Source organism: Phyllopteryx taeniolatus, chromosome 5 (genome assembly GCF_024500385.1).
Source record: "Phyllopteryx taeniolatus isolate TA_2022b chromosome 5, UOR_Ptae_1.2, whole genome shotgun sequence".
NCBI classification, from domain to species: domain Eukaryota; kingdom Metazoa; phylum Chordata; class Actinopteri; order Syngnathiformes; family Syngnathidae; genus Phyllopteryx; species Phyllopteryx taeniolatus.
In genome coordinates, this window is record NC_084506.1 from 8633070 (window position 1) to 8649359 (window position 16290).

Genomic DNA, 16290 nt, shown 5'->3' on the forward strand with positions numbered 1-16290 from the left:
CAGTGTTGAGTAGAACAAAAGCAGAGAGGAAATCCATCAGAAATTCTCTCTTTCCTTAACATTCCCCTGCAGCAATGAGTTCCCCGGGTCGCCCCGCCAGCCTGTCTCTGCGGTTTTCCTCATCCTCTTCTTCCTCAAAAAGAGTATGATGAATACCCAGCAGCTGGTGTGTAGGGGCTCTGGTGAGTGTTGGTGGCTGAGACTGAAGATTCTCCTCCTGTGTCACAGGCTCTCTTGAAGGGAGAGAGGGTTTGGGACTGAGAGGATCCTCACTCAATGGTGGGTTGGGGCTACCACCATTTACATATGTGCTGGTGGGCAAGGTCACCGTAGAAAAGGCAGTGGTGGTAGATTCTGGAGAGCAAACCTTAGTCTCTGGAAAACAAATGCAATGCAACATTGCGCACAAATGAACGCTGTGCTCCAAAAAAAAAAAAATGTTGACCATCAATTTATCAATTGTACAGCATTTACCAGATTACCAGATCTATTTTCTATACCAATTATGTAATGGTGGCAATCCTGCACTGTCCAGTCACACCTGGCTTTGAACAGACGCCGCCACTTACCGCCTCTGTTTAACTGGTTGAGAGACGAACGAGTGCACTAAGCGCTAGGCCAAAAGGCCCGGCCGCCAGTCTAGCGGCCCACACCCTATTTGAAGGATTCCGAGGAGTGAGGTGTGACTAACGGTGCGAGGTGGCATCTGTTACACTTATTCTGGTCAGGGTCAGAGAGAAGCCGGACCAGTGGGGTACCTCGTCAATCAAGGGAACAAGCTTTTACTTTCACAGAAAAAATAGTGACAATTCCCTTTTGACTGTTTCTCTACTGACTAGTGCCCCAACCCTTTTCTAATTTAAGGTATAAGTACTGTGACGAAGGATTGAATCAAACTCCATTCCTTGGTGATGGAAATGAATGGATTAATAGCCTTCTCATTGTACTAGTTTTTGCAAACAACATTTGTCCAGCCCCATCATCAGAGTGCGGGTTCAAGAGTCTTGCTGCTACTCATACTGTATATTGTATTCTTATTTGAATAAAGTGACCTGACGATGCTTACCTGTAATTGCACTAGAAACATGAACAATAGTGTGTGTGCCTTCAAGGTATACAGTATCCATGTTGTGCTCTGAGGGTAGAGGGTCTGTGGTTGTGATCTCCACCTTTGGCTTACGAATGGTCAGCATGTATGGGTGCACATCCAGGGAAAAGTTGCGAGTGTGCTTTTTCTCCATCCCACTTAAATCTACAACGACATGAAAACATAGATAAGATCTCAGAAAGGTTCTACTCAGGGAGATGGGATTTCAATGATATTTCTCTCTCTGTTCTACAGATAAACTAAGGCAATGTGACTCCCTCTCAGCAGTACTATTTATCTCTTGAAATAGGAACTCAATCTCATAGCGGGATGCACAGAGAAAGGGAACCTCATCATTCAAAGACAGACCAGCAGGCTGTTGACTATATACACGTCACATGCTTAATTTGTATGAATATATCCATCCATCCATTTTCACTAGGATCACACGTGAGCCTTGGTGCATTGGGCGAGAGGCGGGGTACACCTTGGACAGGTCGCCAGTCAATCACAGGGCGCATATCGACAAAGAACCTTTTGACACCTGTGGACAATTAAAAGTATTTAACACACGTAACATGCAAGTTTTGGGAATGTGGGTGGAAGCTGGAGTACCCCGAGAACACCTTCACAAGCATAAGGAGAACATGCAGACTCCACACAGGATGGCCCAAGCTGAGAATCAAACCCAGACTCTTGCAACTGTGAGGCAGACTTCCTAATCACTACCTAATGCGCTGCCTTAGATGAAAATATGAACGTTTTGAATAAAGCAGAAATACCTTTTGTTGCAGGATACTGTGTGCTCTTGGTATCCAGAAGTGGGGCAATGAAGCCGTCTGCTACCGTCTTTCGTCTGAGCGGTTTGGGTTTTTCAGGCTTGGCGTTATTTTCCAAACGTGTCAGCGTCAGAGGTTCCTTCACAGAAGAAGAAAAAAGTCATTATTAACACCATACTGTATAGCAATGTTGAAAGCAGTATTGATGTTGTTTCGCAAAGTTATATTTGAAACCCAATTTGTGAACTACTTTCAAGGTCATTAGAGATATTTCCCCACTTACTTTGAAAGACTGTGGAAGAGGATTGGAGGTTGGGATCCATTTAATCTTCTTGCGGGGTCGTTTGATCACCAGCGGCTCCGTGGGCATCTCTCCCACTCCAAGATCAGAGGGATCCATGTTTGGATCTATTGTTTGGATCCCAGAGTCCCTCACAGTGGGTGTTGCATCATGGTTGGACTGTGCAAGTGCAGCCAACAGCTGCCGGACCACATTATCATACATGAGGTCGCTCTCATTGGTGATGAAGTCCAACCTGTTGAGGGACTTGATGTGGTCTCTGTTCTCATTACAAAACATGGCCAGGATGTTGATGTCACAGAATTGAGACTTCTGCCAACGACGCCGTGTCTTGATACCCACCTTATGCAACTTGTCAAACACAAAGTTGGACTTTCGCACCACAAATAGATGGAGCAAATTAAGCAGGATAATAAGGTTCATGGTGCAGAGCAGAGCAATATCCACTGCTGCCATGATGCGTTGCAGCTGCACAGCAGGCAACTTACAGTTGACCCGAAGCTTGAGCTCTGAATAACTGCTAATGTCCGGGAGCTCGCCAAGAGCACATGTAAATTCATTCTGCCTTTGTCGGGCATAGTAGGCGCTCAGGTAGGAAATGGGGATGGAGCTGAGGCAGATAATGGCCAGGTGTCGTGCCAGGTAAATCTTTGCCAGAAAGTTACTTTGACCTCGTCTTTCTAAATATTTCTCAAAGAGGTTTTGCTCAGGACTCTTCTCTTTCTCTGCATTCTCTATGATCTCTCTCCTCTCCCGCTCAGTGATGCCAGGGCCTTTGGATTGAATCTGCTTCTCGATCTTCGGGGCACGGCCCTCAGCAGCTCTATGATAGCAGTTATCAATCTCTTGAAGCAGGAAATTGAGCTCCGACGTGAGCCGAGTAGAGGCAAGAAACTCCCAGCCCAGAGCGGGGATGTACATTATACCAGCGAAGGCCAGAAGGGCGTAAGGTAAAAACTTGTGCTCAAATAGTGAAGGCCAGAGGTGAGACTCCACACCAGGTGCAGCATCACGCAGCTCTGTCCAGCAGTAGCCTCTTGCGTAGAGTGCCTGGTCTCGGGTGAAGTTGTGCGGTGTGTAACAGTATATGGACTCCTCTGAGGATGGAAGAAGTTAGCAAAACTTGAGAATTGCATTCAATAACTGAGATTTACTGTACGTCTACTTTAACTGAATGCCTCTATCTACTTAGTATACCGCCTGTCCTCGTCAGAGTCACGGTTGAGCCGGAGCCTATCCGAGCTGACTTTGGGCGAGACCCCGGACTGGTTGCCAATCAGTCACGGTATTTTACTGTATGTAATTGAAATGTGTGAAGAGTCTTAATTTCTTCATTGAGGTCATCACTCCACTGGGCCCATTTTTCACAGTGCTTGTTTTTATGCATGTAAAAATGAATATCTCCAAATGCTAAAATACCTTTAACAGTCCCAGATTTCACACTGAGTAGAGATGAGATCATCATTATTTCAGGATATTGTATATACTTTTTGTGATATTTCTGTGATTTTTTTCTAACATGAATTATGTTCCTTGACTCAATAAAGGTTGGGAAGCACTGTTCTATACAGCCCATCCCCTGTTGACTCTGGCAGATTGGTGTAATAATGCTGAGCTGGTCGCCGGTCAATCACCCTGCCATGCAAGGAAGCCGGAGAATAGGGAGAACGTGCAAACTCCACACAGGAATGCTTGAGCCGAGATCTGAACTCAGAGCCTCTCGACTGTGAAGCAGACGTGCTCACTACTGGAACGCTGCCTTTTGTCGAGTCATCGATAAATTAAATGGTGTTGCCTAAAAGCATTCTGACAGAAACTCACTCAAGGTAGTCTATAATATGCAGCATGAATTCTTCAAGAAGCCTGACTCAGCAGTGACCAAACATCACTCCATTCCACCGGAGTGTCAGGGCTCTATTTTTGTGGCTGGTGTAAATCTGCCCCGACGCGTGGTGTAACTCTGTGCAGAGTTGGGTGTTGGCAATTTCATGGACCAGCGCGCCACAGCGCATTTAAAAGAGGGATGTCTGTGTCATTGTGGGCGTGATCACAGCCAACTTCCATCCTGTCCAATCAAAGCAGCTCCTTTCCTTCCCTTTAAAAGTGGTACGCTAGAAGCACACTGACAGTATTTGACATGGCGTAAGAAGTAAGGGAGATCACAAACATCTTCACCGCCCCCAATTGTTCGTGTGCCCCCCACCTGTGCCGGCTGGTGGGTTGATTTACAAAATATACCACTACAAATATCCTCGTAGCTCAGAATCTGTCTGCTTGTGCCCGGTTCAAATTCACTAAAATCGCTTTAGACCAGCGGTCTACCTACTGCGCTGGACTTAGACGTGGTCCCAGCAACAGGCGTAAGTTTCGAGTCTAAACTTTAGACCGACTTACTGCCACCAAATTGTCACCGGGCGCATGTCAAAGGACACACCCTCTTTGCACCAGTACACTCAGTTTGTCGCAGAGCAGTCTGCCAAACTGGCAAACACACTCAGCGAGTTTTGCGCTTGCACCAAAATCAAGATACGCCAGTCTTGGCAGTCTGCCGCAGATGCGTCGACTATGAAAATAGAGCCCGCAGTCTTGCTCCACAATAAAATGTTACTCTCCCTGCTAAACGTCATTGAATAAAAATGGGCCAAGGAAAAACCCTTTCAATTTTGGAGCATATCTAGGAAAAGATTATTTTTCTTCTTAAATAATCCAAAATAATGGCATCCATCAATTAGTTTTCCGCCATCTCCTGTCTACCATTAATACGATGTAGTGTTTATTCACTTTTTAAGCATTCACCTTACCAGTCTAAGTTCTGTAGCCTTGTCTCATCAGTGTGTAAACGAGACAAGGGCACTGAATTGATCACAACTGGACGTCTTAGAAGACGTTTCACCTCTCATTAGAGCAGGCTTCATCAGTTCATCCAACAAGGCTCAGCTAGTACAGAAGTAGCCTGAGTTGGTGTGGAAAAAAAACAATTATTTATGCTCCAAATTGGAGGCACACCCCAAATCACCAATGGTGTCATTCTTTTTGGAATGCAAAACAACAGGATGACTTGGAAGCAAAGGCTCCCTCATGAATATTCTATTTAGTTGTAAAATGGTCATGGAGCTGCCTTACGGCCAAAGGAGCCTGTGCTTTTTTTGTTGGAAGCAGAATGACTGAGTTTCTTTGGAATGGACGAAAGGGGATAGCATTGTATGCGGGAGATAGGTGATGTCATGATGGAATAAACTATATTTGCTTGTGGAAGGGAAACAAATGTGGTGTAGAAGTCATTTTCAAAATCAGTGTTTTGTTACAAACTTTGCCTGAAATTTGTAAATAGTTGGTGACGGGCTCACCTGCGAAGTTTCTAGTGAAGACGAGGGTGACCAGCAGGATGGGGATGATAACCGTCCCTATGGTAACGACACGATCAAAGGGCAGCTCCAGTTTGAGCTGCACCATCAGACTGGCCAACGCGCCCCCCCTTTCATCTTGAGACGAGCCTGGTAGGATGAGCTCCTTTAGCTTCTCGCCAGCTAGTAGCGCTGTAGCCATGTCTAAGTTTTGGTCAAGAATGTTCTGCATCTGGGAAAGAAATGGCACGGACTGCAACCCCGCCTGGGATCAAGGGGCAACTACACTCTTGCAGGTGAACTTAAATAACACAGTCAGGACCCCCACAGAACAATCTGGGGGCAACTTGAGCGTGTGTCGCCATAGATGGAAAACGATCCGGTCCTGTTGTGCGGTTCTTCCCTTATCTTAAATTTGATCCCGCTGTTTCTCAAAGAAGCTCTGTGTTTAAGACAATGATCAGGAGAACACTATTTCCTCTGCCTTTTCAGTTTGCATCTCTTCATTTTGTTGCAGCCCAATCGCCGTTGCTTCAGTTCACACTCGACGCGAGTGTGACCTTAGTTCAGGATGTGTCGTTGATGAACTTCTTCATCGTCCTTCCTGAAAGTCAACGAGAAAATGGAACAAGCATGGGCTTTTCGTGTGAGTGTCAAATGGCAGACAAAGCGAAAATAACAGAGCTAACGTCTCGCCAATCAGTCTTTTTTAAATCCCTCCATGGGAATTATTGCTGTCCTTATCATATGTCCTTTTAATGCACCCATTTGGCAAAGGATAGCTGGATCATTCTCTGACCAAGGGAGTAAAAGAATATGCTCACTGTAAAAGCGGCAAATCATCTGGAAAGGGAAACGAGCCAAAAATACCAACGAGCACATAGTTGTGCAGTATGTGCAATATTTTAGCAGTGCAAAGTGTTAAGACTACTTTGCTAGCCTGCTGTTGATGGCTGTTGGTCAAGCCCTCTGTGAAACAACACTGCAGATGAATTTCAGCATTCGGGATGACTTGACACTTTCTGTGCATGTGCATTCATGCATACGTGATGTTCATGCATTTCTGAAACTGCTGCAGACTCTCGTGAAGGTTGTGTGAATGTCCTTCGTCTTCCTTTCCTCTCCCCATTCCCAACATAACTTTGTCATGTTAGCCTAGGCCGGCCAAGTAATAACTTTGAAAGGGGCAGCGTGCCATTTTAAGCACTGGTGTGTCAGAGCCGTTTGGCATTGCTGCATTCTCGTCTGAGTGTGATGGAATATGTCCCACAGTTGGATGACGCTTCTCGCGTTTAAATCCCCCTTTTCTAAGCTCCATCGCCATCCTTCTTGATGTTCACAACTCCACACTCGCACAACAAACGCTTTCATTCAGAAGACTGACTACGATGAGCAAAGAGGGAGGAACTTGTACGTCCACATGGCTACGACACTTCCCCCTCATCCACTCCCAAAACACAACGGCCATGTGGATACAAACCCATGTAAAGAAATTCTATTGGGACATTTCATTGGGAAAGGATCATGATGCCCTATTAGCTGATGATGGGACTGGGATGCGTCCCCACTACATGTCGGTCCCAGGAGATATGCACATATGCACGCAGCTGCAAAACATGAAAGTGCATCAATTGTGTGCGTGCGCGCTCTCGTCCCTTGCGTGTGCACGAGAGGAGCCGCTCTCGAGCGCGCTCTCTAAAAAAAAAAAAAAAACCAAACAAACAATGCCCAACACATGATGCTACATGAACACATCGCATCCAATGCGGCTCATAACTCAAAATGCGTGCACGTCGGTGAAGCGCAAATACATCAAATTCGCCTACCTTGTCTGGAAGCATCTTGCGGCAGGCTAAGAGTTAATAATCTGCAGTGCGGGCGAGCAGTTTACAGCATGTAGCCGCGCACACCGGTTTGTTCCGCCTTTGCCCCCCTCCCCCTCCTCTCCTCTCCTCCCCTCCACATCCTTGTCTCATCACATATTAACATTCTGTAGCTCATCGCACAACACGTCGGCGGAGCTAATGGCGCCGGTTAGGGGCGGTGCCAGAGATGTTGTCCATATTCTCATAAATCTTTTTTTTTTTTTTTTTTTTTTTGCGCCTTCATTGTGATCTCATTCAGTTCCGATCAGTGTCTACATTTTCTATAATAGCTACAGGCAGCTCCATCCATCCATTAGTTTTCTGCCAATTATTACTATGTACATATTGTCTCATAACTTTCCAAGCATTCTCCTTACCGTTCGAATTTCTGTAACATTGTCTCATCAGTGTGTAACAAGAGAGCAGTATATATATTTAAAAAAAAAAAATATCCATCTTGACAAATATAATAAGGCTCAATTACAAGGTGTATTATAGTTTATTGTTATCAAATGGTTGGTCTAAAATGCACAGGTGTAACAATTCAAGTTAGCTTCAAAGTAACACACTTAATTGCGTTAAATGACAGCCTCTACGTGTCATATCCAATCATTTTCTCCAAAGTAGCATCAATGTATGCATACAACCACAATAGGAGCCTAAAGCCCAATCTAACCTAACCACTATAATTGTAATACTTTTTAAAGATGACTGGCAGACACACACATTAATGTCATGGTACATTTATCATCAACAAGTAAAATGAAATATGATTACTATTATTATTATTATTATTATTATTATTAAAGATGATGATAGGATACTGTTGGGTTCAGTGCCTTGGTCAAGGGCAATCCAGCATCTTTCCAGCAACCTCCATATTCTGAGGTGTGTAAGCAAACCATAAAACCAAAAATACTCCAGTACACACATACTGTACAGTCACGCGTGGACATTTCTTGGTTGATTTATTTGTTGTGTATATATAATTATAATGAGACAATTTGCAGTAGGCTTTCGAAAACGTGGAGAAATACACACTTTCTGCAGGTTTTATTTAAAGATCTCAAATACTAAGAAAGTACATTAACTACAGCGATACTGTGCTTTTACACAATGTCCTAAAAGTGCAAAAATGCTACACAATAATACCTTCACTGTCATAACCCTGCTGTTCCAACAAGAAATATATGCTGCAGGTTCAGTAAATGATTTGTCCCTTAGTGGACAACAAACCAAAATCTAAATCTATTACAGATGGCATACTGTAGAACCAAGGGCCTAATCCAATGTAGTCTTGGCGACGACAAATGTGAAACAACATTTTAAGTTCACTTGGGTTATAGTTGCCTGATATTGACATGTGTTTGATGATCTCAAACATTGAAGTGGTGAAACTATGCACAAATGTAAGAACCTGAGAAGCAGCACTGTATTCACTCGATGGTTCTCACTGTAGCAATCTACTGACAGTATAACATTATACTGTTTGCATGAAAAATTCCTTTTTTTTTTTAAAATTGACTTTCCCCTTTTATAGCCCCAAAGTTGTATTCTTCTGCATTGTGGTAATAGTGTTCATTGAGTGATTTGCACCATAATGGCCTTGCGGGTTCTTTCTTTGCTGAAGTTCTGCAGCACTCCATTGGATGACTGCTGCGAGAGTGAGGAGAAAGAGCGTCGTGTGTGACGAAGCACGCATAAGCACGACAAACACATATAATCATACATTTGATCTAATACTAGAAGCAGAATTGAGAGACATGAAAAAAAACCCAAAAACATTATATATGGACATCTTGTGTTCAATGTATACCCCACAGTGCTGGTCGGAGGTTGCCATGTTGTCGTCACACTGTTGTGTTGCTCTCAAGCGGAGGTGACTCTTGTAGGAGGCGCAGTGCACCACGGTGGCGGAATTCAAAACTGCCTGCACCAGCAGTAACACCAGCAGAATCAGCAGCAAGATGTCGTAGGATTGCTGTCGCACGGCCATGTGAAATGAAGCGATCCGAATGACTACTTTGTCGGTCGGGATTTGGGATTCTGAAGCGGTCGGAGACGAATATTTTTCTCCAACATACCTTGGCTGGAGGTACATCATGTAGAAAAATGTCAATTAAGCTGATCACACTGCAAGAGAGGAAGCCGGAGGCGGAAAAGAGGAGAGGAGACGTCACACTGCTAATGGCGATCAGCACCTCCACCTGAATGACACCAGAGAGAGAGCGAAACTTGAAGAAAAGGTCTTCAGGTGGAGACCTACTCATGACTCAAGCCACAAAGTGGTCCCCTTGTTAACTTCCTTATAAAACACACTTGGTGGCAGGTGCACCATAAGAGGAGGTCAAGTGATAGCGATTCTAACAGCCAATGACGGGCAGGGAATGAAGAAGACTAATTACAAGCAGAAGTCAGGTTTGAAAAAAACAAAAAAACAAAAAAAAAAGAAGGATGTGTGTTCTTTCTATTGCATTGCTGTTCTCTCACGGAAAGGCCAATAGCTTGTCAACCAATCAACAGCCTGCAGTGTTTCAAGCTCAACCCTTCAAGTTCTGGATGACTATGGTTTGGTACCAAAATGGAAGTGTGCATAAAGATCAATTATTTGGGTACCTTTGAAGCACAGATCATTGTGTACCAAATCAAACTGCACTAGGTGGCAGAAAAGTTTTTTTTTTTTTTTTTTAAATCCACACTTCAAATACATTTAAAGTGCATTAAACACGATTAAGACTTACAATGTTACATTGCACTCACCAGGCATTTGTTTGGGTATTCTGACACAACATGACTTGCGATAGCACTTGGAAAACACTGCAAACATGAACAGATCACATCCATTAAGTACAAAAAGTGACATGGCCAGAGACTCGGACATTGACGTAAACTACAGCTGCTTTCTCTGTTTTGTCGTAGTTGAATGTTTCCAAAAACGGGCCTCTGCTCGCTTCAGCGAGATGCTGTATATGGGAAACTAGTGGTGGTCAAAGGATTGATCAGCGTCAGTGTCCTTATGGGTTGTCATTTAAAATGATAAATTCCCTCACTACTTATCAGCTAACATAACACGCAGTTGCCTGTGCCAGTTTTCTTGTAAAAAGTGAGCAGCGCTTACAGCCACAAGGATCCAGAAAAATGTGACAGACAAGTACGGGCCGGGCAGCAAGGCATCCATGTTGAGCGCAATGATACCTCCGAACACAGCAGAGATTCCGACGATGACTTCGATCACCTGTCACAGGTGGGTTTCAGTCACACAAGAGCCATAAAGCCCGAACCGAGTGTCAGCATGATTGACGGCTACTCACTGAGTAAGCTTTGAGGAGACGAGCGGGGAACACTGCAGGAGTTGTAGCCAAAGGTCGTTGGCTCGTGTCAGTCTGGAGGAAGGAGTCAGAGTAGTCAGAAGTGGGTGATCTTTACGGAGGGTAACATCAAAAGGGACACACGTACGCATACACACACACACACACACACACTCACCCTTCTGTGGCAGCAGCAATCCTCTCCAGAGCGAGCTGACAAGATGACAGTAGTAGCCATCAACACCTCCAGCAAAATCATCAAAATGAGGTTAAAGTTGATCTAGGGAGTGGAATAATCATAATAATGGAATCATTTCAAACAGAGATGGTCATATGGAATGCAACAAAAGGCTGGAGAGGATTTTACATTAACAGCTGAAGGGTTGAGAACCAGTTTACATCCAAACCAAACCAGGCAGGTGGTCGTCACTGCAAACGTTGACACGTAGACCACCTGGAAATCTGACACCTTGACAAAATAAGAAAACATACTATAGGACGCTGATTCCCAACACGGCGCATTCATGTTCTCCAAGAGCTTATTGCACTTCGGAAAATATGTATTGACAAATAAAGTATCTTTGTTCATCTATCGACACAGTGTAGAGTGAAGCAGAACAATTAAGCACTCTACCACTAGATGGCAGAAGGCAAAATAACCCGCGTCGCCACCTGTTGCCATTGATACAAAAGAAAAACAGCTCTATGTTCCACTAACAGGCCCACATTTCACACTGAGTACATTTTTGAGTAAACTGAGACCATACCATAATTATTTAAGTATATACTCAATACATTACCATTTATGACATTTTTATTAGGTGGTGTGCCATGGGAATAAAAACAAAAAAAAATACAAAACATGCCACAATTGGCTCAATAAATGTTGGGGGAAAAAAAGAAACATTTTCTTTGTCCATGTTCATAACTTACTGCAACATGTCTGTTCTTGGCAATAGCAAAGCTAGCAATCGCTGCTGGTAGGCCCTGTTAAGAAGTTACAAAAACACGAGTACATATTCATTTACATATCTTTTCCACTTAAACGTGACTGATATTGCAGTCTAAAGCAGTTAGAAGTCACGGAAATCAGAATGCGATTTCACTTACAGCGCCTGCAGCACAGCGCAAGTAGTCCATGGCAACAGGAAAGAGATTTCCGAGGTACAAAGAGAATCCGGAGGTGATGAGCAGACTGCCCTGTGCTCACGGACAAATCCGTTCAGGTGGGCATATGCATGAAAAAAGACAAATAGATGACCATTGCGTTCTCACGAGATGTCAACAATATGCTAATTATAATGAGTCCAAACTTACCAGTCGTAAAAAACAAAATTAAAGGAACTAACTGGAATATATGGGAATTTGGAGTAATATGAAGAGGAATTGGAGGGGTGGGTGAGGGGGGCAAATTGCTCCACTTTGTTTATTTTCTAAAATCCGGTAGACAAAAGCACATAGAGAATGTTTAAGTGCTACAACTGTTTCAGTCGGTCCAAAATGAAAATTCATTTTCATTATCATTTTTCAAAAATCCATATTTTAATAAATGAGTTTAGTTTAGTAGTTGATTAGTGTGTGACACTCGGTTTAAAACATTTATGGCCTGAAAAATTTGGGCTGATTTCTTCACAGTATTCTACTTTTTGGAATTCCCGATTTTGAGGGTTTTATGAGTTGGAAGCCCACATTTTGTAAAAAAAAAAAAATAAACAAATAAATAAGTTGTTTAAATTGTTGGCCCTCAATCTATAATCTATTAACCTAACTGTTTGAATGGAGATTATGGAAACAAATAAACTTTTGCATGATATTCTAATTTGTATATGGACTCATATTTTACCGTGACGTGACGTGCACAAAGCTGAGAGAGAGAAAAGGGATTGGCGCGGCGGGGCACGCCTCCGATCCATACGCGGTGAAAGACTTTGGGACTTTGTGTGAAGCAATGCCTATACGTAGCAAATATTGTTCGTTAAGTTATTTCATGTGCAAGTGTGCACGTGTGACGTGAAAAACAAGTTTGTGAAGTTAATTGGGACATAGGTTCATTAAAGCCCGGATAAAAATGGTTGGGTTACGTCAGACAAACAAATCATGCGAGTGACACGTATTTTGTCTTTATTTTTTTAGTTGGACTCTGTCAATCCCGCCTGTACACAAAGCTTTACAAAGCAGGGGGAAGAACTGCACTTTCATTCCGAAAAGTTCCCACTTTAGTTTGTATGGTGTGATGAGTCACTTGAGCCTTTCAAAATTTCCAGATGGATGTGGAAATGTATGTCAATTTAAAATGATTTCTAAATTCTGTAAATTGTTTTTATAAAAGGTATATACCGTTAATATATCTACTGTGATCTGTAAGTTGCAACTGTAAATAAAACACTGATTCATAATAGTGTTGAAATTGCATTCATTTTGTTATGACATATGCGATCGCAACAAGATAATAATCAATAAATGTGAATATTTGACCAATTGTAGATGTAATTACGTGCACCGAACAATGGGGAAAAAATCGATTTGTCGTTATTTATAATGTATAAGGAGATGCTGGTTTGCCCCACTTGAGATCCAATTGGGAGTGGATGTGGCCCGTGTACTAAAATGAGTTGAACAAGGAAGCAGAGAATACAATTCTTGTCACCATCACACCCAAATTTTCAAGATCACGGTTCTCTCTCATCAAAAGAGATCGCGCAACCCTTTCAAAGGGTGTGTGCGACAGTCTAAAGCGTTGAATCCTATCCTATGCTTCCTCTTACCCCTATGAGGACACTGTAGAGCCAGGCCCTGTAGTTGAAGCAGGGGTGCTTTGGAGGCTCCGGCTGGGCCAGCTGCAGGTCACTGGCCCTCACGTCCACAGTGTAGCTGTCCCGCTCCCCCCTGTCCGCTCCTCTACTGCCTCGTCTTCCCAGCGTGCCTCTTTCGAGAGTGGACATGGGGCTGTAGGTGAACTCCTCTCTTGCTGACACCTCTTCACGCTGCATCGCTGCAACTGCTGGTAGATGTGGCAAATAAACAAACAAGTTGGCAAATTAGCATGTTAGCTTACATTGTGCCACATTTGCGGGGGGCGTGCGTTTGTGAAATGAGCAGGACAAGTACTGCATGTGCATTGCCCATGTAAAACGCGGCTATTCACTGGCAAATTGCTCATTCCGCAGTTGCTATTGACCTTTTCGACATGACGTCACGCGTACTTCCAGGTGGTCCAGAAACAGACCCTTACATTACAGTTTCTGTCTACAAAAGTTGGGTCGTGCGGTCAATGTGGAGAAGACGGGGAGAATTCGACACTGATGTGCATTGATAAAATGTGCACCTCCCCTTTTGGAGGTGATGTGATGCGGCGAGGCGGTGTCTCCATCACTGGAAAACAAAGCTTCGCATCGTTCGAGACAATCTGTATTCGGAGAGATGACCTTCTGCGACCCGTGGCAATCGCATACCTCCCCGTTCGAGGACAGAACTCCTCAAAGATTGCAACGCTGGACTCCGCAAAGCTCTGTGTGGGCTTGCCACCAGTCCTGACCTCAAAGCAATTTACTCAACTGTTCATGTTCAACAACCACTTCGCTACGACCACTGCTTGAGTGGAATGCCATGCCGCAGCAGCAGGCTGTGTATGGTCCATCGGCGTTAAACGAATGCTGTACGTAATGATGGAACACTCGAGAGCAGCCTTGGTCTCAAGACCACATTTTGAAGGTCTTGGTCTTGCCTCGGACTCGACTCCCCAAAAAAAGACAGAACAACTTTTTTTTCGGAGTTAAAAGTCCACGCTCACCGAGGAGCTGCGGAACTGCGGTCGGCTCCGGGTGCCTACAACAATTCCGACCCCCACTCCTGCGTCACGTCCACAGTGGACTGGACAGGAGAACAAGCATTTTGGCACAGGGAATGAATCACAGCGTCGGTAATGTTTTCAAGTTGCTCTCAGCAAATTCTCATATTTAATATTCCGATTCAATCTAGTTTCAATCATTAGTTTTGTTTTAGCTGCATGCCGTAATGACCATGTGTCTCTATTAGAATTCAAATGAAAACATACAACAAGTAAATATTAATGAAAGGCTGATGTGTTAAGTAGTGTGACCTCGCTTCCGCTCTCACTCCAGTTTTCCCACACGGTAACCTTATTATAGCATGCAATGAAATGCATTCCTACAGAGTGCATGAGGAAATTATCTGAAAACTAAAAATTGCAGGAAGCAGCCTCTGCGAAACCTAAATGGAAAGGAATCCAATGACAATGAACACCTGGATCTGTTTGACTATTCACTGTTTTTCCAAAGTCAGAATTACTGCTGTGGAAAGGAAAGAAAAACAAAGCCAGTGGCGGCCAAAGACGGATGCGGTGTTGAAGGAAAAGAGTCAGTACTTTAACAGAGTCCACTTACCTGCTACTGTGTACGCCCTGTCGAATAATCCCAAATGTTGCCCACCAAATTGAAACTGAATATCAAATCACCAAATACATGATAGCTGGCTTTGGTCTGCAGCTCCTTTCATAAGTTTCCAAAGCGTGGACCTAAAACACATGGCTGTTGTCCTGCCAGCCAAGTTTTTGTTCCAAAAGAGAGAGCGCCTGTGCATGACAACAAGGGCGGTTTGAGGGGGCTCGCACCGGGGGCACAGTTACGAGTGCAATTCTCTTTTAATACTCTCATTTACTCCCACTGAGCCTCACACACTGAAAAGATGTCTCTGTTAAGAAGCAAGAACACAGCAACCCAGAAAGTTACGTACACAGGAATTCCAATACAAGAGGTATGAATCCAAATTCATGGAAATTGCAACACGCAGCAAGTTTGATACTCCTGGTGCTGTAACCATAGCGACACCGTAACAATGGTCTTCAGCCTTTCCCTCACAGTTTCTGGGCCAGACGCACTCACTGCAAATGCCACACATGAGTGCAAGTGCAAAAAAAAAGTGCCGTCGTGTCATCACGCGCCTCAATCGGGAATATTATGCTTCGTCAGTCGATAAGATTCTTCCATTCGCAGCATCAGTTGCCTGACCACACACATGCGGATTCACTTTTAAGGGGGGCTGCTGGAGAACAATAACAGGCCTGTTCTTTCTGTGTACCACTCGATTCTTTCCTCCTCCACGGCTTCTCTCCACAGGTGTGCGTCTCCTTTAGTCAATTGACTCGTGAGAACACAACACAAGACAGTCAATCAATGATGATGGCGAAATGATGTCATGACACTTTTGAGCACTTCGTCGGTGATGATTCAATAGGATAATAGGTTTTCAACACGTTACCATTTTGGGGATTTTGTGTTTTCCAGCCAAAGCTTGTGGCATCAGTAAACATGTGAAATATGAATTAAAGCCGTCCACGCATTCCTAAACTCCAGATGTTTTTTTTCCGTTGAGTGCACTGCAATCGGGTCATTTGAATTTCTGGATCTTCTCGCCGTCACGAGGGAAGATCTCCACCTTCCCTTGCCGCTCCCAAAGCCACTGTGCTCTCACAAAGTGGGTCTTTTACACAGAGGCAACCAATCAGAGGAAAGGGGGCTGTCTTAACCAAATATGGAAAACCGGGATACAAAATTGGGTCAAACAGTGATAGCTATCAGAGGGGGCTT

At 43.9% G+C, this 16290-nt stretch overlaps 2 protein-coding genes across 4 annotated transcripts in view; both read right to left on the reverse strand.

Annotated features, from left to right (window-relative positions):
• panx2 (pannexin 2) overlaps nucleotides 1-7434 on the reverse strand; it is a 7642-nt gene extending 208 nt beyond the window's left edge. The window contains exons 1-6 of the mRNA XM_061772425.1: nucleotides 7338-7434; nucleotides 5515-6115; nucleotides 2150-3264; nucleotides 1870-2005; nucleotides 1067-1252; nucleotides 1-375 (exon numbers count right to left, since the gene is read on the reverse strand). The exon at nucleotides 1-375 is cut by the window's left edge and continues 208 nt beyond it. Of these exons, the coding sequence (XP_061628409.1) occupies nucleotides 56-375; nucleotides 1067-1252; nucleotides 1870-2005; nucleotides 2150-3264; nucleotides 5515-5743 (1986 nt within the window). The 5' untranslated portion in view covers nucleotides 5744-6115; nucleotides 7338-7434 and the 3' untranslated portion in view covers nucleotides 1-55. The remainder of the gene's footprint in view (nucleotides 376-1066; nucleotides 1253-1869; nucleotides 2006-2149; nucleotides 3265-5514; nucleotides 6116-7337) is intronic.
• Nucleotides 7435-8327: 893 nt separating this feature from the next.
• On the reverse strand, nucleotides 8328-15472 carry mlc1 (modulator of VRAC current 1). Of its 3 annotated transcripts, none has more exons than XM_061774418.1 (12): nucleotides 15088-15472; nucleotides 13450-13685; nucleotides 11795-11884; nucleotides 11618-11671; nucleotides 11052-11153; nucleotides 10863-10964; nucleotides 10688-10759; nucleotides 10495-10611; nucleotides 10137-10193; nucleotides 9461-9583; nucleotides 9193-9357; nucleotides 8328-9029 (listed from the first exon to the last, which is right to left on the reverse strand). In XM_061774418.1, the coding sequence occupies exons 2-12, from the start codon at nucleotides 13672-13674 to the stop codon at nucleotides 8955-8957; spliced, it is 1182 nt and encodes a 393-aa protein (XP_061630402.1). In that variant the 5' UTR covers nucleotides 13675-13685; nucleotides 15088-15472; the 3' UTR covers nucleotides 8328-8954. The 3 variants fall into 3 exon arrangements, with proteins under 3 accessions (XP_061630402.1, XP_061630401.1, XP_061630403.1); XM_061774417.1 differs by having other exon boundaries at nucleotides 8328-9032; nucleotides 15088-15446; XM_061774419.1 differs by lacking the exon at nucleotides 11052-11153 and having other exon boundaries at nucleotides 8328-9032; nucleotides 15088-15431.
• Between the last annotated feature and the right edge of the window lie 818 nt (nucleotides 15473-16290).